Genomic DNA, 24349 nt, shown 5'->3' with positions numbered 1-24349 from the left:
GCACTATCTTCCTCCGATCCTTGGCCGAGGGTTTACCCTCTTCGCGCTAATATTACTTCCAGCCCTTATTCTTGGTCCCTACTTTCCACCTTTCTCTTTCTCTTTCTCAGTCCTTCCCTCTCCCCACTTCGCCGGTACCGCCGGCCCTTTGACTTTATCAATCAAACATCCTGCAGCAGAAGTTTTACCGGAACCGCTGATCTTCGTGGTTACAAATTATAATCTTAGAATAGAGCTTTTATACTGGGGAAAATTACATAAATAAATAACGTATCTATTTAGTAGAACGCTACATATTTTGTATATTTAATACATTTATCATCTGCGGGTAGAACGAAGCTATACGAGATAATTACGCCAAGCATATCGCCAAGTAGTAAGATGTTTAAATAAGTTCTCCGATTACGGTCTGGTGGTTGGAGTTCTGTATGTGAGGTTGCAACAAGCACAGGACTGTTTGTAATTCCGTTCTTTTTTTATTCTCAGTTTCCGATTACACTAATCATGCGCAATCCTTTTACACACGAACAGTCGATTTCTCTCGATAAATTAACGCCTATAGTCAACACACTTTCTGCATATTCATACATTAATTACCGATCGTTGCACGTGCAGGTGCGATCGCAAAGAATACACGATGCGTTTTGAAAGCTTAATATATAACCCTAGGTCTACGTAGTTTCGAATTTCCAGGCGTATACATATAAATTTCCATCATTGTATCCGTTTAAAAATGATGTTCCCTGAGTTTGAAAACCGTGCGAAGGATATTTAATGAATTTTAGACGAAACCTGTGTCGACTCGGTTAAAAATTGCCATGACGTACGTGGATACACCTAGGCCAAGTATTTGAATATTCTATTCGCTCATTGCCAGTCGGCTCTCAATTATTACGAATATGGTGACACCGATATTGTTATTCTCTTGACCAACAGAAACAGCGACCATCGTACTGTCACGACGAATAAATTAACTCGTACGCAAATGATACTGCACTCGTGTTATAATAATAATAATAACAACAAAAACAACAATAATAATAACAACACCAACAACAACAACACGTATCATCTATCGCGACTTGAAGCATGACTAACGAATGATATAATCATCGCCTCTTTGCGCCAATTCGAGTGAAAATACTTCACGATATTCTACGTGTTTTATAAAGGCGTAAAAAATTTGTTCCAGAAGGGCGCAGCAGCGGAGGGCCAACGAATCAGCAGCCCGATCATCCGCACCGGTCGCCTCAAGAGGACGGCGAGGACGCGCCAGGATCCGAGGGCGAACCGCGGGGTGGAAGGCAGCACGAGCACGCGGCGCAACTGCAGCAGGAGCCGAAGGCGGTTGTGGGTAACGTGAACGCACCGGCGGTGAAACTGCGAGGACACAAGCGGAAAATAGTCCCAGACGAGGAAAGCAGCTCCGGCGAGGAGGAGGACGAGGACGACATAACGGGGAAGGCGGCGGGGACCGGAAGAAGCCATGCCCTGAGTCCGGCGTCCTCGAACCACTCGGTTCCCGGCGGAGATCACGCGCTGCGACCCGGAAGTCCGAAGGCGCGTCGCTCGGACGGAAGTGACAATAACGGGGAGGTGCCGGGGACTTCGGTGAAGGACCTGGAGCAAGCGATGTCGAAGCATTTGCCCGGGGCGCCGCTCGGCAAACCGGAATCACCGGCGCTTCACCAGCCGACGGATTTTAGCACGGACGCGCTGCTCAAACAGCAGCAACAACGCAGCACCATCCAATGGATCGGGGCCCACCACCACCACCTCAGCCACTTGAACCCCCAGCAGTCGGCGACGGCGCCACTTCCGGCCTCGGCTCTTCTCCGGCAGCTCTACGCGAACCGGGAGAGCGTCATCCGCGCTAACGTCCACGGCATCACGTCGACCGGGGCGAGGGCACCTTCGGCAGGGGGCGGATACTACGCCGGGGAGAATCCGCAGAACGGACCCCTGCCGACACCCCCGGGTTCAGAGGGCTCGTCGACCTACGGCGAACACCAGTTTGTTCTCTCTGCTCACAACCAGAAGACCTCCGCGACGTCGAGCGGCGCCGACGCGTTCACCAGTCTGGTTTCCTCCTACTCGGCGGCGGGTGGATACGCCGTGGATTATCACTCGGCGATGACGCCACCCTCGTCGGTTTCGCCACGCGATAAGCATCCTCAGCAGCAGCAGCAGCAGCAGCAGCAGCAACAGCAACAGCAGCAACAGCAGCAGCAAATCCACCCGGGTGGCGTTGTCGGTGGTTACGAAACCTCGGTTTACGCCGATCCGCTACTCAGACATCAGTACGAACCCGCCCAGCCGCTACCCCTGAAGCCCCAGGTATATTCGGCGGCGGTACATCCCAGCGCCCTCGACGCCGCCGCCGTGGCTTACGCCTCCGCAGGACTCGAACAGCCGCAATTTTATCACCATCCGGCCGCCGGAGCTGGATTTCACTTGTATCATCCATCCAATAAGGCGACATCGAGTACCTGGTACAGCTCGGCTTCTTAGTAGCGCTCGACCGACGGAGTGTACTTAAAAAATTTATAGAACAAGGACGAGAAACGTTGTAGAGAAACGAACCCAAAGGCCCCACGTGCATATCAGACCTTCCTCCCGGAAGTAAAAGGAAAGACGAAGGAACAAGAACATAAACTGTTATTTATAACAATCCTCAAGCCGCAGCTAAGGCCTGTAGGTGGAGTATATTCAGCTACTGAAAATCATTTCTTCGTACCAGGGAAGAAACTGTGAGAATTTGTACATCTCGACAGTTGCAATTCGTCCCCGGTATACAGTTCGTCAATTTTTACACTCGATGATAAAGGATACCCAGGTCATATGGTATGACACGGGATCGCTCACGTTAAACACATTTCTGGTACGATATGCGCTGTTTGACGTCTCTTAAAAAGGGGCACCCGTCATCGAAGGATCGTTTATTGAAAATTATACCCCTCCCCACCCTTCTCCCCATTTCATAGTGCTGGACATTCCGTGCCGATATTCGTGCTGGTGCTAAATACTGTATAATTTTTGTTTTCGCCCTCCTCCCCTACCCCTTGTTTTGTTCCAAAATAATTTTCACCAGGTGTGATTGACGACGCGGGCGCCTTCGCTGCAGCAGACGAAGTAAAAATAAATAACGCGTTGAAACCGCACCCCCAATTTAGATATTTATTTAATTGTTAGTTATACTATTTATGTTATTGGATAACGAGATCCAAATTTGTTTTCATCTTCTTTTGTTAGGCAGCTTATCGTGGGTTATTATGAGTTGATGATAATTATTATTGATACAATATGATCGTGGAACCAAAATACCTAATTCTTGTTTTATCATTTATACATATAATAATACAATGTTGTGTACATATATTTGTGTAGTTATATACTTATACATATAGGTACATATATATATACATATACAAGGCATACCCAATTGACGTTATAAAAATATTTAAACAAAAATGAAAGAGAGTCGAGGAAATAAGACGAGAAAAAGAAAAGAAAAAGCAAACGAAGTATGTGAGTATGTATGTAAATCGTTCTACGCTAGAGGCTTGTACAAAATACGTGGTAGCAGTAGAGTGTAGCATGCATTAAACTTAGCGTTTACGCGATGAGGGCCAAACAGCGGATCCAGAAATCTGCGAGCCCCCGCAGCTTCTCAAGTCTTCGATCCCGAGACGCTCCTGTCACCCCGGGGTGTCGATGAAATTTGCCAAGTACTTAAACGAGTGTGGGATCGACTAGTCTGGTGGCCGTTTGGCCCTCCTCCCCCGTTGTACATAAATTATAAATGATTTTAGGGCGTTACGGAGTACCAATCATTCGAGCGCTTATATAAATAGGTATATATATATATATATATATATATATATATATATATAATATATGTATATAGTATATGTATATACATATATATACATATATATAAATATATATCTCGAACGTCAACTGTTACGTAGGTTTACAAATATTTCAACTAAGAGTAAAAAAAGAACCCGTAAGAAACTTATTAATCACAGCCTTGCGACTTTACTAATTGCTGTTCAGTCAAAGACTGTATATACGTACCTACATTGTAAGCTAAGCCCAGTGCAATAATTCTTATACATATACGACGATGTACGAATTCACGCCATATTGTTAGCACGAAGTAACAATGCAGTCTGGAATTCACAAGATCTCTAGGATTGACCACCCCCTCGGTATCGCTAATTATGATCCCCCACGCTCACCGTGTCCAGTCGTGTAATAATAAAGTCCGGCGGTCCAGGGTGCCTGGATCGCGGATGCTGCCAAAGCCCGGACCTGCAGCTGTATAAATATTGTAAGTAAACACTCGTCGCGGTGCTATTGACGTCTCGACGAATTCAATGGTAGTTATTAATACCTATCAGCTGTGTTATGTACGCAGCAGCATCCGACTTGCGATACCTATATGTTTATGAAAGAAAGAAAAAAACAACAAAATATAGGTATACATATAAGTATAAATACATATATTGTAATCCAAAATGCGCCGACGAAGGCATTGCATAATTAAAATATTTCATGGCTAGTTAATACGCCTTACACTGACCCTTACACACCTTATACAGTATACCTACTTTCGTTACTCTGCAGCTATTAATGCAATATCTCATGTAGTATCGTTCTTATTCATTCCACACCTGTGTACACTCAGTTCTACATATAAATCTTATACCAGATGCGTTATCGTATAGGTACAGGTATGACGACGCGTACCTACCTGATCGTGTACGTTTCCGTATTTATGACGCGTGTGAAAATTAATTAAGAGTCGACGCCGAACGCAATCATCGCCCGAGAATCGTGTAATGATGGTATACCTATATTCATTAATTCGTCTGATATAGTTCCAGTTTTTTCTCTGTAAAGTATCTTAGGTATGATTATAAAATTTGTAAAATTTAGTTTATTTTTGTTACCGCGATTATATATTATATACATTATATGTATATAGGTATAATAATGCGCATACATTATTATTAAATATATATTAAAATGCAGCCGTACAAATATATAGTTTTTCGTATTAATATACTGCAGTTTCGTATCTAAGATTAATTTGTTCAGATTTTACACGTTTGTTATAATATTATTATTATTATGATTATTATATCCTCATATATGCTCTGAAACACGAAATCGGTGTATTATGGTGTATCAACCTGCTCTGCAGCTATCAGTCAGCTGGAATATGTCCTCCGATTATTATCGCTAATTGAAGATATGGTTATATGTGTGCAATATTTATTATATCTGGATCGAGGTTTTTATTACCAAATACACACTCTATTTCTCAATCGACTCCACCTTCGACACAATACAAATACCGAGAACACACCGTTGGAAAATTAATTGCCCTCGATAAATAATAGATAATAGTTTCGCATTTCACTGCGTTAATCCACATTCTCGATAGATATAAAAATCGTATTCCCTGCCTTGGGAATGCCCCGGGTGTATTATGCATTCCTAACTGATTGATCAGCTGCACCCCCATCGATTAGCCTTTAGTACAGCCAACATGCATTCCTTCTGTTTAAGGTCATTAGCGATCAAGATAATTCCCCTTCTTCTTACCAATTCAAATGTGCCAGTGTTGAAAATCGTTCCCACCAATATACGCCACGATGTCTAATGTGTGTGTGCATTTTTTTTCTTGTTTTTTTTTTACGTTTTCTCGTCAATTCCATCCAGTGAGAACTGAAATATTTGAAACGTGATTATACAGATATTATGCACAAAAATAACTAAATGATCGCACATCTCGGCGCGGGACACGTTTGTCATTAATCCTCGTTACATCGGTATATAGAATATGTATCATAAACATTAGTAAACTTTTGTGCTATCATTATCGCGTTGTTTTATCTGTAAAGCTGATATTTTACAATGGTAATAGGCCAAAATACTGGATCCTTTTGATGAGATTATAATAAAGATTTCTACATTTCTTACCGCATATAAACACATCCGTTATTTGTTTCGTCATAATTAAATCAATTTTCAATGTTCGATCCGTTTCGTTACACATCGAAATTACGTGACAGTAAATTTATACGAGTGTCGTAAAAATCTATATCGGCACTTATTGATTTTTGACAAAAGAATTCTTTTATGTTAATGTAATGTTCTAAAGAGAAAATATATAATAGATACATGCTAGCTAATGCGTTGAAAATTTTTCTCCGTTTATACTCATGTGCATCACATTTATTCCTCACTTCCCGCAATTTTGCATTCGTAACACTAACCCCGATGATATTTGTCAAAGAATTTTTTCTCAAATTATAAAATGATCAACTGCATTAAAAAAATTTTCAACCAATATGTGATCGACTTATTTTTTTATTGAAAAATCTACACCATTATCTAAAATTTCAAATCAGATTTTACATAACTGGAATAAGAGGGAGTATTTTTTTTCAAAGTAGTGAATTTATAATCATCTGTTACTTTTATTGAGGTAAAGAAATCCGGATCTTTGTAATTTCTTTCACCAAAATTTGTAATCAAGGAATCGTGCGTTTTAACGTGGTTTTCACTCGAAAAACTACGAGTCCCATAACGAAATACAGCGCCATCTTCATTATTAGAAACTCAGCATGGAGTTAGGACGAGAATAAGAAACACTCTACAGCCCTGCCGATACGGCAGAATACAGCAGAAGTCTTGTAAGGACTGGTATGTGCTTAAAAGTGATGCCTGGGAAGTTGGAAGCGTCGCTGCGTCCTAACCTCGTCACGTCAAGATGTCACTGCGTTTTATTCGATATAAAGTATTGCATCAGCCCTCGATATACCCAAAAAAATTACGATAGAACAGAGAAATTCGCATGACTGGGTGCAACTTTAGTCGGCAAATATCTGGCAATAGTTTATTCAAAAAAACCTGGTCAATTGAACATGTGGGTGTTTGGTTATGGTTCGTTAATTTGGAAGGCGGATTTTCCCTACGAGAGAAAATTGGTCGGACACATCAAGGGCTATGTGAGAAGATTTTATCAGAAAAGCACGGACCACCGAGGCACGCCAATCAGGGTGAGTACAAACAGCAGTTGAATTCATCTGTCGCTCCCCGATTGATTCATACTCATGTCTGCTTTCTGCATCTTTCAGCCAGGACGAGTCGTCACCCTTCTGTCGTCGACAAATCCACAGGATGAAGTTTGGGGTCTTGCGTACAAAATCGCCAATGAAAACGTCGACCATGTTGTAAATCACCTGGATTTCAGGGAGAAAGGAGGATACGAGAGAAAGACTGTTCTCTTTTACCCTGCCAGTCCTCCCCAGGCCATTGATCCGTCCTCCTTGAATACTAGTTTCTCCTCCAGCAGTAGTTTGACCAAGAATCCAAAGATCCCAGTCTCTCCCACTCCCTCGGAGGAGACGCCGTTTCAACTCACTATTTATATCGGAGGAGAGGACAACCCGAATTTTGCTGGATCTGAGGACATGGACACAATAGCTAGACATATTTTGGTCGCTCATGGTCCAAGTGGAGCCAATATAGAATATTTGTACAAATTAGCTAATGCAATGAGAACCGTCGCTCCGGGTGTCAATGACCAACACTTGTTTAGTCTTGAAGCTCGGGTGAGGAAATTGGAGGAAGAGAAAGAAACTGAAGTACTATCAACATATCGAGAATCCTGCAACTGTAAAGATTGAAATGAGAAAATTTGTTCAGGTAGAGTATATCTGTGGACAATTTGATGAAGTGTAGCCAACTATTTCGTATTATTATATATAAACTTCATATTGAAGCTCGTATGTATTTATGAGATTTCTAGTTTCATACTTATAATATATCTGGAATCAACTATAATTTCTTTCACTCTTTCTGTTTACATATTCCTTTATAGGTAAATTGATAAAAATTTATGTCTGCAGGACAATAAGAAGTGTGTTATTTCCATTATGTGTAGTAGTGTGAATTGTTCAAAATTAAAATCCGTCACCTGCGATTAAAATTAACGTTGAAATAAATGTAAATTCATGACTTTCATTGCAGTAGATTCTCAAGTAGCTTCGATATCTGCGTTGAAATCTTGAAACGTAACAAAAAAAAAAAAGACTGTACCGATTGTCGCTGGTGGTGGTCAGTTTACTGTTTTGTAAAGCTTTGTTTGCACGCATGATAAGGGGATTGAATTTTGTTATACATATGTTGACGTGTTGAGCAGCATCACAGAGGCAAAGCATGGCAACAACCCGATCGCAACAGAGATACAAGATTCGAAGATTCGAGAGCTCTGTAGTTCATTTCGAATATCGACCGAGTGAATGTCGATGGCACAATGATGCGCTACTTTGCGTTTGACACAACGTCGGACTCGACAATCCATCACGTCAAATGCATCATTCGGAGTATTTCCTACATCTGTGGTGCAGTGCTGTTACAGTACACTACAGTTGATTAAAAATTGTTAAACACGGTTACCTTTATCGTGTTTTGTGTGTGTGGAGTAATACGTATTGAACGGCCCCGCCGATAAAGAAGTCACTGTATCGGTAACACGGCCTCTTTGATATGAACTCAGGCGCACTTACCGGCCGAGCACTGGTTACGGAAGTATACCTAACGATACTATTCCATCCGAATCTCTCTTTCATCCGCTCGCAGCGATCAGTCAATAGCAGAGATCAGTCGAGAGATGATGTCTGACCACCGCTCCCAAGAACTCGGTCCACGAAATTGCGTATCCGCGTGTTGTAATGTAAATAGAGCAGTAGTACGTCATTATCCGAAACGTGCGTGCCGGTTGGTACACAGAATATCGACAGAAGTATCGATTTTAAAATGTGATGTCGGTAACTTATGCTGTTATGACTCGGCCGGTATGGACGGTGTAACACTCTCGTACGAGGAGCATGGTATTGGGACTCCTAAGGCATACTTACGCGAGTGCTGCGACCTGTGGCAGACGGTGAGACTAAATTTTTGAGTGTGGTGTTCGGTAATCGGTGATTAGTGTGAGTGCAAGCCACTGTTTACTGCACGGAATGTCAGCGGTGGTGAATTTGTTTGGTTTATTTAAAGAGGATTGGATAAAATCTTGAATGACTGGGAAGCTCATCATTGCCAGTATCGCTAAAGTGTATTAAAGTGTGACCCCTGCTTTGCACATCATTGACTATAGGTGAGTCTTTGCTATTTCATAATCCTTGATATTTATGGAGCGAGGAAGAACCAGTTTCGCGATGCTATATATGGTCATATCCTGGATTAAAATTGGAGGCCCGCCGTAATGTTCAAGCTATTATCGTAAGCTTTTCTACTCTCGTGCTATTCTCCGCCCGACCGTGTTCAATGCTGTTTCTAGGTTATTCCGCTAACCTAACCTTACTTTTTCTGTAATCTTACACTTCATTTTTATTCACAATTACTTGTGAACTGCAGTTAACGGTTGCCTTTGCAAATAACGAGCTCCACGTTTTAAATAATCTCTCTCGTTAATTGATTATTCAGAGTTTGTGCTTGGTGACTGTCACATCTCAAAATATTGTTCAAGTGGGCCACTGTCACTAAGGTCGCAGTCAATTGACAATATCCATCTATATTCTACTAAAATGAACAAAGGTGTGTCTTTCGAAAGAATTACTATAAATGTGTTCTATGAGCTTATTCTGAAGTTTATAATCCTTCATTATCAAGGTTTGGCACAATTGCTGTAGCTTTTTGTCAATTTCTAATATCATCGAACACCAAATTGGCCACATTATTCGCCTTTTAAATGCAGATGAGATGACGACTTTCATGACATGACCGGTCTGTTTAGTAAAACCACCTGTACTTCTAACATGCGGTAAACCACAAGCTGGATAAACATATCGTCATACCGTGGAGATAAAGCCTTGTATTCGCTCGACATTTCCACACATGTTACTTTGTGAAATTGCAAGCAAATTTGCATCGTAGTTCTTCACCGATATACTAGTAAATTTGTGAAATGCGTGGTTTTTAAAAGTGCGCTATAATGGATTGACTCTAATCGGAGCTCGGACATACCTTCCGAATTGCAAAGTCAAGACATTTATGATTTAACAGGATTGTAATATAAAATTGTTTAATTCATGTAGCGTTAGGTACTGATGGCTGAGAATATTTTTCTGGTTACAGATAATTTTACTTATTGAAACAAGTTTTTATACTGTTATTGAATTTCTATATACTCGAGATGTAAGCAAGTAATTAACAGCATATTGCAATATTGAAAAAGTTATATTCCAAAATGAACAATAATCCGGCACCCTTTCAGTTAAAGCTTTCTTTGAATTTGTTAAAATGCGAAAAAAATGCATCTCATTTTGCGAGCAGGCAACACTGAGTGCACTACTTTTCAAAAAGAGACGTAATGAGTCAATGCGTTGCAGTTGCTGTTATCTTAGTCAATAAAAATTTGTAGTTTCCTGTCTCTATTAAGACAACAACAAGGACAGTATGTTTGTTATCTATACTATACAGTACTGAAAATGCTTGCGTTAACGCAATTACTGGGTTAGGAATGAGTCCAGTTGCGATGCCAACAGTAACGCGTTGTGGGTTGCCTATTTGCGAGTCAACAGGCGTTTTTGATCTATGCTGTCTATGAAAGTTATACGAATTGTTCTCACTTTTATTTTGTACAGTTGTATAGAATTTGGAAGCTAAAGCCGAATTATATCGGATTTATTTTACTCAAAATTTTTCGTGATTTTACTTTTATTCTTATGAGAAACTGGCAGGTTCAATGTGAATTCATGAAAAATTCGAAGTAAAATAACTCCGTAATGGTTCAGACAATTTCTTTAAAATTTTACACGGGTGTTTGAAATAAACGTGAGAACAATTTGTATAGTTTACATTGACCCAGCAGGATTTCGATCTACACGTCGGACGTCCTTAAAAGGGAGTTTAAGGATATGAATTGTCAAATTGTTGCAATGCGTGTAATAAATATTAAATTCAATTCTCAACACTTGAACGCAGCAGTTATGAAGAAGAAATATTGAGTTACTTCAAAAATTGATGTTTCAAGGGACGACGAAAATTTTTTTGTGTTCAAACAAAATTCTCAATTTTTCCAACATCCCTTGAACCTTCATTCCGTGCAGTGGCTACATTTTGTGGTAGTACATATTTTATGTGTTCTTTCGAAACTTCAGCTTCATACTTGACATTGACCTATTGACTTCGTCGGAATACCTAGTTAGATCTGTTATTTGGGACTGTAGGGTGCAGATAAGTTCATCTTCAACTACGCGCAGGAATGCAGTTATCGATTTACCTTTCGTCTGCATCCATACACATTTATATTTATATATATGTACATAAGCCATAAATTTAGCACAAACTGTAAAAATTAGAAGTTTGTGCTACATTTATAGATTTTGCATCTAGACAGGAAATAGTTGCTTTGTATTTATTCGATTTGTGTAGGTTACAAGTTTTAAATACAAGATACTTTGCAATTATGTTACATCGAGTTTTGATTGAATAAAATCGCGGTAAAATTTCCCTTCACATATCGTTTTATCTTATGCGTAATAATATTATCTAGTACATATTGGGGCAGGCCTCGTGCAGAAACATTTTTCTCCAACCCGTGCCTATTCGCCCGTTGACACAAAAAAGTATAATACTTTTAATTATACTAACTAGCTTCTCGTATTTGATTCATTTCAATGCTTGTAGATTATCATGCCAATTTCATAATTTACATCCTTCAGGTACGTCTTACTGCTTTCCGCGAGTATTGGCCATAATGACGCATTCTAATTTACATTAAATGGTTAATACGGAACTGCCATAAATTTAAAATTTGAAGTCCAGTTCGGGTTGTATATGGGTAGTGGGAGACTCGTACGTGACGCAAAAGGCCGGCTGACATGAAAAGAAATTATTAATCTGAATATCCAACTTTTTAATCTAATCAATGTTTGATCAATGCCAAACCATGTTCTGATGGGTAAAAAAATCTCAGTTAACGGAACCGAATACTTAGTTGGAAATATCACAGCAATTTTTCATTCAACTAATAACTTGTAAATCGATTCGGTTAATTTAACGACTTTTTATCTCCGTGCAAAAATCGAATCCTCTTAACCGCGTAGATTTTTATTTGAGACCTTGACATTTTCGATATAAAAATATTTAGTTATTAATAAAAATAATATAGTAGCAACGTTATTAAAAGAGACGTATTTAAGGCCTCGCCGATATCCCAAAGTTCGTCGGCGTACCCGGAAATTCGTCACGTACTAGAATATCGGGAGTTATTGGGGCTTAATCGCTTCTTCTTTGCGACTTTGTAATTTAAAATTACACGGACAACTTTCCGAACACCTTTCATGTATTTCGTGAAGTAATAAGTGTTATACATCGTCGAGTTTACTTTACATTCCTCGGTATGCCATAAGGACTAAGTTTTCATCCCCCAAACGTTAGCCCTAAGGTGTCGTTCTCGCGCCAACTTTTGATCATATCTCATTCTGTTGATTTGTATCGCGTTTCTAGAATATTGAAAAAAAAAAAAAAAATGGAATATGATAATAAAATTTATGCTTCTTGTAATAGCTGAATATTATACCAGTATTTATTATACCTACGAGACAAAAATAGTAGAATTCTGAAACGTGCAAAAATATTCGACCTTCTCATTATATCTACAAGATGTTATAAAACAAGACTTACAATTAATGCATATTTTGTTTTACTTCTCCGGCAAATTATCTGCGCACATGCTTACATGAGCTCATTATTATTATACCTATCTTTAAAGTAGCGTAAACATGAGACACGATATCATGCGGACGAAATGATAATTGATGTACCGTTAAATTGAGTATTAATAACGTTTTTTTATTGAAGTAATTACTCAACGTGCGAATTAGCACCTTGCTCTACCTGGTGTGAAAAGTCAAAGCGTATGATACGTCTTCATATTTTGTTTACTCTTTTTCGTCGACGTTTTATTTTACGTCTCACTTTGAGAGTCGATGAATTTTTCATGACTTTTTTCTTCGAAACCACCGTTGCGAATTATTATCTATTTACAATCGGTTGAAAGTAGCTCGGTCCCAAGTGTAAACACTGAATTATAATTGATGTGAAGGCAAACACCCCGTCTGCAATATCATCGTCCCTCGAACAATATATAACACTTATGACGTTATATACAGTATCGAAAGTAAATGAAGAAATAAAAAATTAAATAAAGTAACAAAACGAGAAAATTTTTTCCGTTACATCTGGCGCCGCTGCTCCTAGGCGACAATGTTCTAACCAATCGGGTCGAGCAGTCGATTGAACTCGATTTTATGATTTGATTTTTTCATATCTGTATAACGAGTTTACCTCCCTTATTTGCAGTTTCATCGCCACGTACAACAGATATTGCAAATTTTTGCCATTCTTGCATTGTTTTATTTTGCAAAATTTTTCTCCGTTGTGACGTCTCTCATTCCAATTTCAACCGGAACCGTATCACATCGGTCTTACGAATCGGACAGGGTAAAAATTGACGTGACATTTTATATTCGCGATCCAAGTTACGATTCGGATCGCTCTATATACTGCGATATGTCACATTTTTACGCGCCCGTCCCTCATTCCTCGATCGGCTCATATTTTTGGCAAAACGGAACGCCGGCCAGGCGATTGAAAGTAAGTGTGTATCTCTACCCTTTTTCGCGTTGCGAAACGCTGACGGGGCTTTTTTCCTTCGTCTTCGCTCGAATTTCCGTCACGTTTCACCCACACGGATTCATGATTTTTTTGTTTTGCTTTTTCTGTTTTATTTTCTTCCTCTGGCGGAGTTTGGAGAATCCCGGAATCAAATGCATCCAAACCACGGTTTCTGGTTTTCTGGTACTCAAATTCATTGCGTGAATATAAAGTTGCGTGATTTTTTCTTCGCATAAATTTTCATGCCATAACTCCTTGTTTTCAAGCAACAGTCAGTATTGATCAACTTATAACTAATTATAGAACCACGAATGGCTCTGGTTTCCGTTATAGATTTAAAAATTTGGGACACTGGTTAGCAAGCCCAATCCTGAAGATTACAAACGTATAGTAGGTGAGTCGTCGTTCAACCCCGCATCCAAATCTGCTGACGTTTTGATCTTGAAGTGCGTACATTTTCCCTCGTCGACGTCGAGTTCTGTAGTAGACGAATCTTCAATTTCATGAATTATGCATTTTTCTCCACCCATCGAGCATGTTTATTGCATCGTCGGTGTGTACAATATTTTTTGGAAAAATGTACACGTATAACTCGTACATGTAGAGTGTAAGTTCGTATGTTGAAGCAGATAAAACCAATAAGTGTGCGGGCTATCAAAACTGATGGCAAGCTCTTCGATATTATGTCCAACTGAGATGCGTCGACGATGGATTTTTCAGCATTTGCACCGGTAAAAGATGTCAATATTGAATAGATTGACACGAGTAGCAAGCAAGAGCTAAACGATCATAACAGTAGTAATTAAAAATTACTGATACTCGATCGGAGCAGCTTAATTAAGAATGAAACATAATCGTGATTGACTCGTCGTCAGTTCGGTAGGTTCGATGAGTTCACAGGTCATACAGCAGGTCTGATAAAAGACGTCGATGCAATTAGATGAACACTATCGATCACGCTGTTCATCCAGACGAATTATCCGACGAATTGAGAAGGAGGGATTCGATGTTTCGATTTCTTGAACTGTCGCGAGTATGATACGTGCTTGCAAGCATCCTGTTGTCATCCTCGCCTCAACGCAAGAGTCTCAATGTGAATGAAAATTCGTGTTAGAGTCCCGCAGATGGATCATTAGAATTATAGAAAATTGGTGGTCTACGAATCGAGGTAACCTGTGAGGCAGTTAAAAAAACGCGGGTCGTTTTTCTGACAGTGGTATCCGTGTCGCGAACTTCTCGATAATGTTATCATTTGTGTACGTGTCGCTTCGTCCGATATTTCTCTTGTAACAATGAACCATTTTCACCCACCTGCCACTGAAGATGAAGTGCAGCATCACTTTACTCTTTCGGTTGCTGATTTGATCAGTGTATCAGTACTTTTTGCTAATTGACATTATGGCCATTAGATGATTGTTTTCAGTATTGTATTAATCTGTTTAATTCTGAAATCGAATTAACTCGAGAATAGCCGAGGAATAGCTCTGTGACACTTGTTAGATTTGACGGTTCGTCTCCGAAATGGACTCGACCGAGTTGGTGAGCTTGCATTTAATGACGGACCGAGTAAAAACTATTGACTCGAATTGGCCCAGTTGACAAAATCAGATCAAATAACATTCTCAGCGAACGAGCACTTGTTAGTATAACATATAGTACGTTTAGTACGTTTAGTTTAAGTATGAAGAAGAATTGAAGTTGAAAATCAAGTACCGTGTGTACCTGTGTAGATTACATCCTGACAATTGCAAAATTGGCAAATTGATTAGTCTCGTACTGTTTACCTGCGAGAGAAACCCCGTATTCAACCTATAGTGCTGTGTTGTGTAGTGTCGTGTCGTCGGGCGATCGAAGTGAGGCAATATCGGCTCAAAGCTGTGCCGGGGGAAGAAAATGGGGAACGTGGAACGTAGGAAAGTACAAAAGTTCCTATATAGTGGATTGAGAACCGGGGTGAATCACCGTCTGAAATGCGAGGAGATGCTGAACCTATAACAGGCATCGGTCGTTGTCCGTCAGTCCGGACATGCGCAAGCGTCGCGACGGCTGGCACGCTGCGTCGACGTCTAACGTACGTCAGTGTTGACTGTTTTCCCTGATCTGACATCCGCAGTCCGCGTGGTTCCTCTCGTCACGCCGCGTTCTGTGAGATTTTCTGTGATTCTGTGCGTGGGGATTAATATTCATCCTTTTTTTTCTGCCAAGTGGCGGGCCTTTCGAAATATACCCGGTTTACTGACCCAGACGACGCTGGCCGGTGTGGACCAATCATCTCTGGGCATGACGAGTACGCGTTAATTTCACCGCGTTAAATGAGTTCACCCTCCGTATTGTGCTCGTGTCCTCCTTTTCCCCCCCTTTTCATTAATCGACCTGCGTGTCTGATCGCCGTTCTCCACTTCCTGCTTTCATTTTCGTCGTGATATGCGGCCTTCTTCAGGATATACGTAGATTTATTCAGAGGGAGAGAAAAAATAACGCAGCAATGAACGCATCTTTGAGCCTAAGTCTTCAAAGATTCCGGAGGTGAGAGTATTGTAATGTTATAGATATATATATATATATATACGCACCTAATGCACCTAGCAATTACTGTTTTTAATTGCACATTGTTACTTTCGCATTTCGTACAAAATGCTGATCAGGGTTTCGAAAATTAGTTGACACTCGATATGCAGATTCTTTCTTTTTGGTTTTTATGTACAAATCGGGGTTCGTAAGGAATTGGGAGAATCGATAAAAAATTTAGTCGAAATATTTCATTCCACATATCTGCTGGGTTTTAAAGATTGTATTTATACACTTCGCCGAAGCTTGGCTGGAATTGAAATAGAAGCGTATAATTAATTAATTTATAAGCAAGTTTTCTAAATAATAACGTCATGGAATTATCGATGTAATCAATCTCCCAATAATGTTTACACATTCAAACTCCTTCTCACATTTTGGCTAAATCGAAAGGTTCTTTTATCGCGTGTTAATCATTACCGTGTCATCAATCGCACGCCACATTTTTGTTGTATATCATACCTTATAAGCAAATTAGTTTACCGTTGTATTAAGGGTAATTTAAAAAAATTTCTCCATAGCGTGTCTGTTCATCTTTTACTCGAGGCTAACCTGCTCGTCTTTCCATCTTGGTAAACAGATCTTAGAATTTATACACCTCGAGAAATAACGGCTTCAGATTTATACGGTGAAGGTTTAAACGCGAATCAGTTAATTGGCGAAAATTTTAGAGAAGCGATGTGCCGATTCGGTTAGAGCTCATCACGCGCAGTCTGAGCGGGTAAATGAATCACAAAGAGGGGTGACATCTGACCGTAATAATATATGATTCATCCATTTATATTGATTCGCTGGTCCAATGCTAGTTAAGTGATTGCTCTCCATCTCTTTCCGTTCTTCAGCCGTGCACGCATATAACCTTCTACTGAAGCGAATTGCAGGCTGACTTGAGTTTTGCATGCTACGTGATGCACTTTCATCTACAGATGCATAAATTGGAAAATATATAACTGCAAGAGAAGGGCTGGGGGTGCAAGACAATAGTTAGGCGGTTCATACGCCGAGGCTTTTAAGAAAATTTCACTTGTACCGACCCCTCGTAATCCCTCGTGCATCTGGAGACGCCATTAGTCTACATTTCACCCCCTTGAAATAACGATCAGGGGTTTCAGATTCGAAGTTCGCCATTGGAAGGAATAATTGATCACCATTATAACACGGTTAGGTAATCGAGTTGTTGATAGGAAATTTGTTGCTCTTTTGAACGTATTAATTTAACGCGAATTAATTCGCACGAAACCGCGTGTATAGTGATGCGGTGTTTTCACGTTTATTGGACAAGGCTCAACGTTCGCTTTTTGAATGCGTATATTTATAGAGAGATATATAATTAATGTCTGGCGTTAATTTATTACGCTTAAATACGACGAAGAAATTCCTCAAACTTCGTGCGTCGAATTGCTAATTTGGTCTGTACGTTATCAGCAAATACAACATTCATCCGGCAACCGTCAAATATGAATTATCGTTGGAGTTGTGTCTTACGGTACCCGTAACGTCGGATTAGAATGTTTCCCACGGTTTTTGCGGTACTTCCGGTGTACATTGATTTTAATTTAACGTGGACAACGTAATAATTGCAGTCCTCTTGATTAGGGATATTAAAACCCGGCTATGCGTTATGTAAATACCATTGATTCCTCGATTTATTGGATTTGTAATTCGTTAGACTTTGAAAAATATTTTCGGCCATAATGCAAGTATGTTTATTCCATAAAATTCCAATATATCGATCGGATTTTCATCTCATTAAGGCTCTCACTTCAATCGCCTCATTCAGCCTTTCATATTTCCGTGGTTTTTTTCACTAGCCGCAATAAAAGACACTCAAACTGTACACTTAAATTGTTCAACTTGAGACCAGTCCGACGATTTCGCACATAGTGCTAAAAATACATTATTATACCCAAGGCTGCGCCGTCATTTATCTGAATGCTGTAAAAATCATTTCTTCAGGCTGCCATCATTTCAGGAAGAGAAATCGAATCATGATAATCGTTTGCAGAAGTAGTTTCCTCTCTCACGAGTTATCCAATGACGCGTGATTCCACATTATTTTCATATGAAACTAGCTGCAAAATAATTCTCATTCTCCTTGTGTCCGATTTTGTCTAGATTCACGGAATAACCGTATGCCAGTTGTCATGATCATTCTGAAAGCGAGCTATAGAGACGAGTGAGGTCACGCTCTAGTTAAAGTACCATCCTGGTCCATATGCGTGTAGCTCGGCACTAGATATGTTACGCATTAAACGCTGAGTGTCAGGCAGAACGACATTCGCGGGCTTTCATGACTATCCTTCACTCCATTCACAAGTGAGTCATAAAACGGCTCTATAAGCTCACGTATAAGGCTCATCCGTTTCTTCGATCGAGCTTAAGCCCACGTGAAGTTTGCTGCAGTCGTTTTTCTTTTAATTGCTGTTAAATTTGCTCGAAATATTTGGATTTTAATTCTTGTCGATTAATTTGAACCCTGGAGACCCCACATAAAAAAAGTTATTGCGTAGAAACGGAAATATGGATTCAAATAACTTGTAAAAAAATCAATATTTTGACCTAAAAATCTACCAAGTCCCTCTCAAGACACAGATATTTGAGTAAGTAACCTAACGTTGAATTTTTCGAAAAAGAATGAATTAGCGATTTTTACGATATTTCATTATTTCGGATGTTTTTTATATGCAATTTACGGTGAAGATACCGTGGGGTCATTTTGACCCCGGTCTGTAGCGTAAGAGTTAAATCTGAATACACATTGCTTTACCCTTTGAATTAACTTTGACAGATTGCATTACACTGCAATTTCAAAAGAGTAGATTAATAGAAGCATGCACGGATTTGTGAATTGAAACCCTATGAAATTACTAACCACGATGTGTCATTGGCCGCGATTTTCTCATATAACCTCATCAACTGCGCCGGTTTTTCCGCCTCTGATCTCTCTTTGAAATGCATAATTTGCCTCTAAAAATACTAGCAATATGATACTGAACGTGAGAATTCTTTCCGAGAGAGATACAGCGGCTTCTTCACCCTTTAATCATTGCGATGACGTACAGACGACTAACGAACTCTGCCAAGAATAAATATCTATCTCATAGTTGAGTTCAGACAGTCGTCGCAGAATACAGAATACGACGTGTGTGTAGACAACTCCTATATGCGTTTAATAAAACTGGACTGAACTGAAGTAACGAAAAACTAAAGCTGACGTGCCGTCGTATTGCGTTTAGAGAGTTAGACGTGTCTTTTATACTCTTTCGTTGCTGTAACTACTTATCAACTTGAATACCAGCCTTCTATCTTATTTTTATCAACTACATTCCACGGGTGGCATGTGAGCCATGAATATTTTCTGTCACTTCAAATCACTCAATTAATTTTTTAAGCTGTACTTATACTCACTGACTCGTTGTTCTTTTTATTTTTGTATAATACAATCGTCGCGTTTAGTTTGCTTTGTGGAATCACAGATTGTCGGTGAGCTTGTATTAAAAAGTCTACACTCGTCAGATTTAAATCTGCGGTAATTGAAATACCGAATGATAAAGAATAAATATGTATATAAATAAAACAACGTACCTCTTGTTTTTTGCTACCGTTCACGAAACTTTTCCTTCTACTAATCGATCATTCATACATTGCTTCAGATGAAAGATACGTTTTACGACTACATCCGCTTAAACGCGTGTCAATTTATTCTCTGCCCGGTCAGTATCTGTTTCATTGTCAGTTAATTAAACACACGTTATATTCAACTATTGACCGTCATACACGCATGGAAAATAAATATCGTTATGCCTAAGCGTTGATCATCTACTCATTACGAGATCACGTGTATAATTGCCTATCCCGTGAAACTTCATTTCAACTCTCAATAATTGACATTCCGCTAGCAGTTACTTTTTCTCTTCATGTTTTTGCACCTTATTGATCAGTTGTCAACTATTCTATTCGCGTTTTTATCTTATCCTCAATTTCCTGATGCATTTATTAAATAATAGTAAATAGTAAAAAAAAAAAATACGCTATTCCATAACATATTATAAAATTGATTTTGTTCTACTCTATAATTACTATCCTATTAAAACCTCCGTCAGCTGATGTCCTCGACTTGATTATTCATTACAAGTCCAGAGAATACGTCATATCATGAACGCGTATAGGTATCTTATGTATACCGATCTATACATAGATTCAATTCTTTGATTTTTTTAAGTTGAAAACTCCCCCAAGGATGGAAAAGTTTTTTCGTCCAGTTACCAAGTTCGATGTGATGATAGAAGTGGTGTAGAATATATGTATGTATATATATGTATGTATATTCAGCGTAGAAAAAGTCCGCGTGATTTACTCAGTTAATTGATCGCGGTCAAACCACTGTGGAATCCAAGGAATTTTGAAATTCTCTACAAAAATTAATCCCAAATCATTTAGCAATCAGTAATATCCCTTTAAATTGTGTACATAAATACTGTAAATCGCAAGCTTTAGATCCAAAGCTGAAATAGGATTTAATCATTTTCTGTAACCGTAATCCCAAAACATGATGATCACGTTGCACATACGGATATTATTTTGAGGACTGATTTAATTAGCAGCTTGTACCTAATGCAAGCAATATCCTACCTCGTCTTGAGTTTCGCGGTTATATGTATGTAAATGGGTTGGTCATTTTGTTACTCTACTTTATACTCTCGTTGCGAAGGAGTAACAACTCGTAAGTTTGAAACCCCGTAAGTGCAGGCGTTTTTCACCAGCGGTGGTTTGTAATTACATAGCTTGTGTATACCTACTCACCCATAACCCGCGTAGCAGGTGTAAAACCGCAAAAGATGAAGAAAAAAAAAAACAAAAAAAAAATGGATTACAGGAGCAAGTATGAGCCGATGTGCGTGCGCGATGTTGTCAGAGGACCGGATAATTCATTTGTGCTTGTTTCATTTTTATGATTTTTATTTTTCTTATTCGACACTCATTTTTCCGTCGCCACATCGCTCGCCCTCAAAACTGACAAAAACCTTCACGCTTGTACACCTCTGGTAAGAGTTTCACACTTGTTGTTGTCCGGCGTTGTATTTTAAGCATTGAAGAAGTCATCCATCTCCCACTCAACGTTATGTGCGCCAGATGCTACACGTGAGTTTTACCGAAGGGGAAAATACTTTATCCGAAATTCTGTGCACGCTTACGATTTCACCCTTGTATCCATATCAGATCTGCAATTCTGTTATACCTATCGACGTAGGTATTGCAGATGTATCTCGAAAATTGTTTAAGCATCTCAAAGTTCGTTATAATGTTGCCTTGAGATGAGTTGAGGGGAGACTTTGGCGGAAATTCGTATTATTCTTGTTTTCATATTCTTATTTTCTGTCTTTTTAATAGCAGTTCAAGTTCAACCAAACATTCTATTCGATCAAAGTTTCGATGCAGTTTTTCTTCAATCATTCTTTTCGCTCGTACGAGAATAACGATAAAAACCACCGATGTCTTCTCAAAATGAAAACGGGCTTGTTAGACTACCCAAGGAAATTCTATTTCATGACGAAATTCTGTTACAGAATAACACGGTCCTAAAAAAACATTCGAATGATTTTATTGTTACTTATCAAATACCTGGTTAAATAAACCCATTTTCACCCTACACCTGCACCTATTTATTTGGGATCAAGATGAAATAATAATGCGGAAATCTTGTTTCATTCAACTGTTATTTTGACCCTTAATCAGTATTTGGTAATTGACAATATCATCATTCCGTTGCTTTTCCAGCATCCTGATTTCATATCGAGAATAGTGACGTGAGTTTTGACACTTTGCACCTGGGCTATAAGGTCAGAATTAACCAATCGAATCAAGTTATTCAGTGAGTGAACATATGAGCATACCCTCTAAGTTTGAACCAGTGAAAATTCACTGGTTCCCAGTTACAAGTAAACCACTGTAAAAAACTAGCGCTTATACACTGACGATTCAGTGACTTTTCACTGATATTACACTGATTTCCACTGTACGTACACTGATTTTTCCCAGTGGTATACTTATAACTGATTCACATTTAGAGAGTACATCGAGTTCTTTGAAATTATCATTGGATGTACCTAACACGGAGTTTGTATTATGAAAGCGAATTTTTCATCACGAATTGTTTTCAGAGTTTGAGGTTCAATGCAATAATTCAAGCGAGTTTCAAATATTTTTCGGAACATTCACAATCCGGAAAATTACTCGAGAAATCCGCGCTGCTCCGACATTGCTAACAAGTTGATGTGATAATAATAATTGTACTTTGGCTGTTCCATCTTCTTTTATTATAACAGCTTGGGTTCGTTTCTCCGCTTTTATTGCCAATCAGCGTCTGTTCGCGAGATGTCTTTTGTCTCGTATAACGTAAAGTTGAAGCTGTAGAATATTTTTCTTAAACAGATTGGTATTGTTTCAATTAACCACTTCTATCCATCTCTATACAGGTATATTCAAAGACTTAGCTTTGCTATTTCATGCAGTTCTGAATCGTCCATCCCGTCTTCCGTTAAATGAGTGTGCTACTTTTGCAATGCGAGAATCAGCTCTGTTTCAGGTAAAAGAGATTAAAAACTTTTTGCGGTTTGTGTATGCGTGAGATGAAACCTTTGCTTCTGTTCCGGAGGCGAAAACGATGAGAACCAAACACAGAGAAAAAAGAGAGTAGAAGAAGGGAAAGGAGAAAAAGATATTGGAACCCACGAAGAACTAAGAAGCCTGAGGCCGTCGAGAAAAGGGGATTCGTCGGGCGTAAAATATATTGACTCCTTCGGAAGTTCGGTCGACCGATGAGTTTCTCTGCTTCTCGGCGAATTGATTTGGCAAAGGTACGCCGAGCAGTCAGAGTATCTCGGGTGGTTTCTGTTTGTATTGGGAAAACTCGCCGTGAACGGATTCGATGGTGTTCTTTGCTTTTTTAAATTAAAAAATATTACATATACAAAATATTGACTTCTTACTTCTAATTTGTCATTTTGTTAAACGAACTAAATAACTCGATCGATGTTCGAACTTCTATTCTGAAGCTAATATATTTGCGTCAATATCTCATTTCTCAATCAATTTTCATTGATCATATTGTTTTATCGATATACGCATAATAGTTGTCCACCAACAAGTTTCACATACGAAGGCATGGCATCGACAAGCCGTATACACCTAGATCGCAGTTAAATTATGTCTAATATCCTTTATTGATACATTTGATTTTCCCGCAGGTGTTTCGTACAAATTTATTCTTTTATTAATTATTTTATCGAACGTATTACATAAATGTATATAGCAAAAAATTCATACACATTATATTTAATAATAATAGATCAAATAAATACATCATATGCATATGTATGTTCGTATTATACATACGATCAAATTTATATCTAACGTACAATACCCCTTTATACCATCTATGTCTATACCTACATAGATAAATACTTACATCTAATGTGTAAACGTGGAACCTAATTATCGTTAGATGCACTGTCAGTCGGAGCATTTCATTGTCAATGCCGTGCAAACCGATCCCATCTGACTGAATCCCGAATCTCAAATCGATTATATCAAACGATGTCAAATCTGTTGTAAAAATAATTTTGAAATAGTAACAATTTGTTCGATTTGCTAGAAAACAGCGCGGATCAAGAGAAGCAAGAACCGCGATTATTAGGAATGATTGCGTGGGGATAGAGGACTCATCAGCGAGGAATTTCGCGCTACACGACTAATTTGCTCCGACAATATCGCGAAATCTTACTTTTTTTTAGTCACTTCTAATATAACAGTAACGTTTGTCATTATGGTGGATTCTATTTCCAATCAGTCTTACGTGTTCACTGTGTGCTATACAAAATTATTACGGACATTTGCTTTCCATGAAAGATCGAATAGCTTCGATCAGTATATAAATCAATTTTTTTCTCTCAATCCGGAAAAATCTTGTAACCGTAAAATTATATACTTTCCATATACAGCACTGAGTGTTTGTAGTATACACGCACATGCACTTATACTTTTATCATATTTTTTGTTTTGTGCTTTTCGAATACGT

At 39.0% G+C, this 24349-nt stretch overlaps 3 protein-coding genes across 7 annotated transcripts in view; all 3 read left to right on the top strand.

The window, feature by feature from the left end:
* The window catches only part of LOC124408565 (protein trachealess), a 163840-nt gene extending 161200 nt beyond the window's left edge, over positions 1 to 2640 (top strand). For all 4 annotated transcript variants that reach the window (XM_046885589.1, XM_046885588.1, XM_046885591.1 and 1 more), the window contains one exon: positions 1193 to 2640. In XM_046885589.1, coding sequence (XP_046741545.1) covers positions 1193 to 2511 — 1319 coding nt within the window. In that variant the 3' untranslated portion in view covers positions 2512 to 2640. The remainder of the gene's footprint in view (positions 1 to 1192) is intronic.
* Positions 2641 to 6737: 4097 nt separating this feature from the next.
* Positions 6738 to 7931, top strand: LOC124409410 (putative glutathione-specific gamma-glutamylcyclotransferase 2). Its single transcript, XM_046887004.1, has 2 exons — positions 6738 to 7076; positions 7155 to 7931. The coding sequence occupies exons 1-2, from the start codon at positions 6942 to 6944 to the stop codon at positions 7704 to 7706; spliced, it is 687 nt and encodes a 228-aa protein (XP_046742960.1). The 5' UTR covers positions 6738 to 6941; the 3' UTR covers positions 7707 to 7931.
* Positions 7932 to 8953: 1022 nt separating this feature from the next.
* The window catches only part of LOC124408923 (HEAT repeat-containing protein 5B), a 76276-nt gene continuing 60880 nt past the window's right edge, over positions 8954 to 24349 (top strand). The window contains exon 1 of one of the 2 annotated variants that reach the window (XM_046886231.1): positions 8954 to 9178. Coding sequence is in view for 1 of the 2 variants with exons in the window: in XM_046886230.1 (XP_046742186.1) it covers positions 16190 to 16230 (41 nt within the window). In the remaining variant the exon portion in view is untranslated. Of the gene's footprint in view, positions 9179 to 16084; positions 16231 to 24349 lie in introns of those variants that run through there. The other variant, XM_046886230.1, reaches the window with a different exon arrangement.

The sequence above is a fragment of the Diprion similis genome, chromosome 8 (genome assembly GCF_021155765.1).
Source record: "Diprion similis isolate iyDipSimi1 chromosome 8, iyDipSimi1.1, whole genome shotgun sequence".
Classification (NCBI taxonomy): domain Eukaryota; kingdom Metazoa; phylum Arthropoda; class Insecta; order Hymenoptera; family Diprionidae; genus Diprion; species Diprion similis.
Note: the sequence above shows the minus strand (reverse complement) of the source record. Positions and strands in the feature narration are given on the sequence as shown.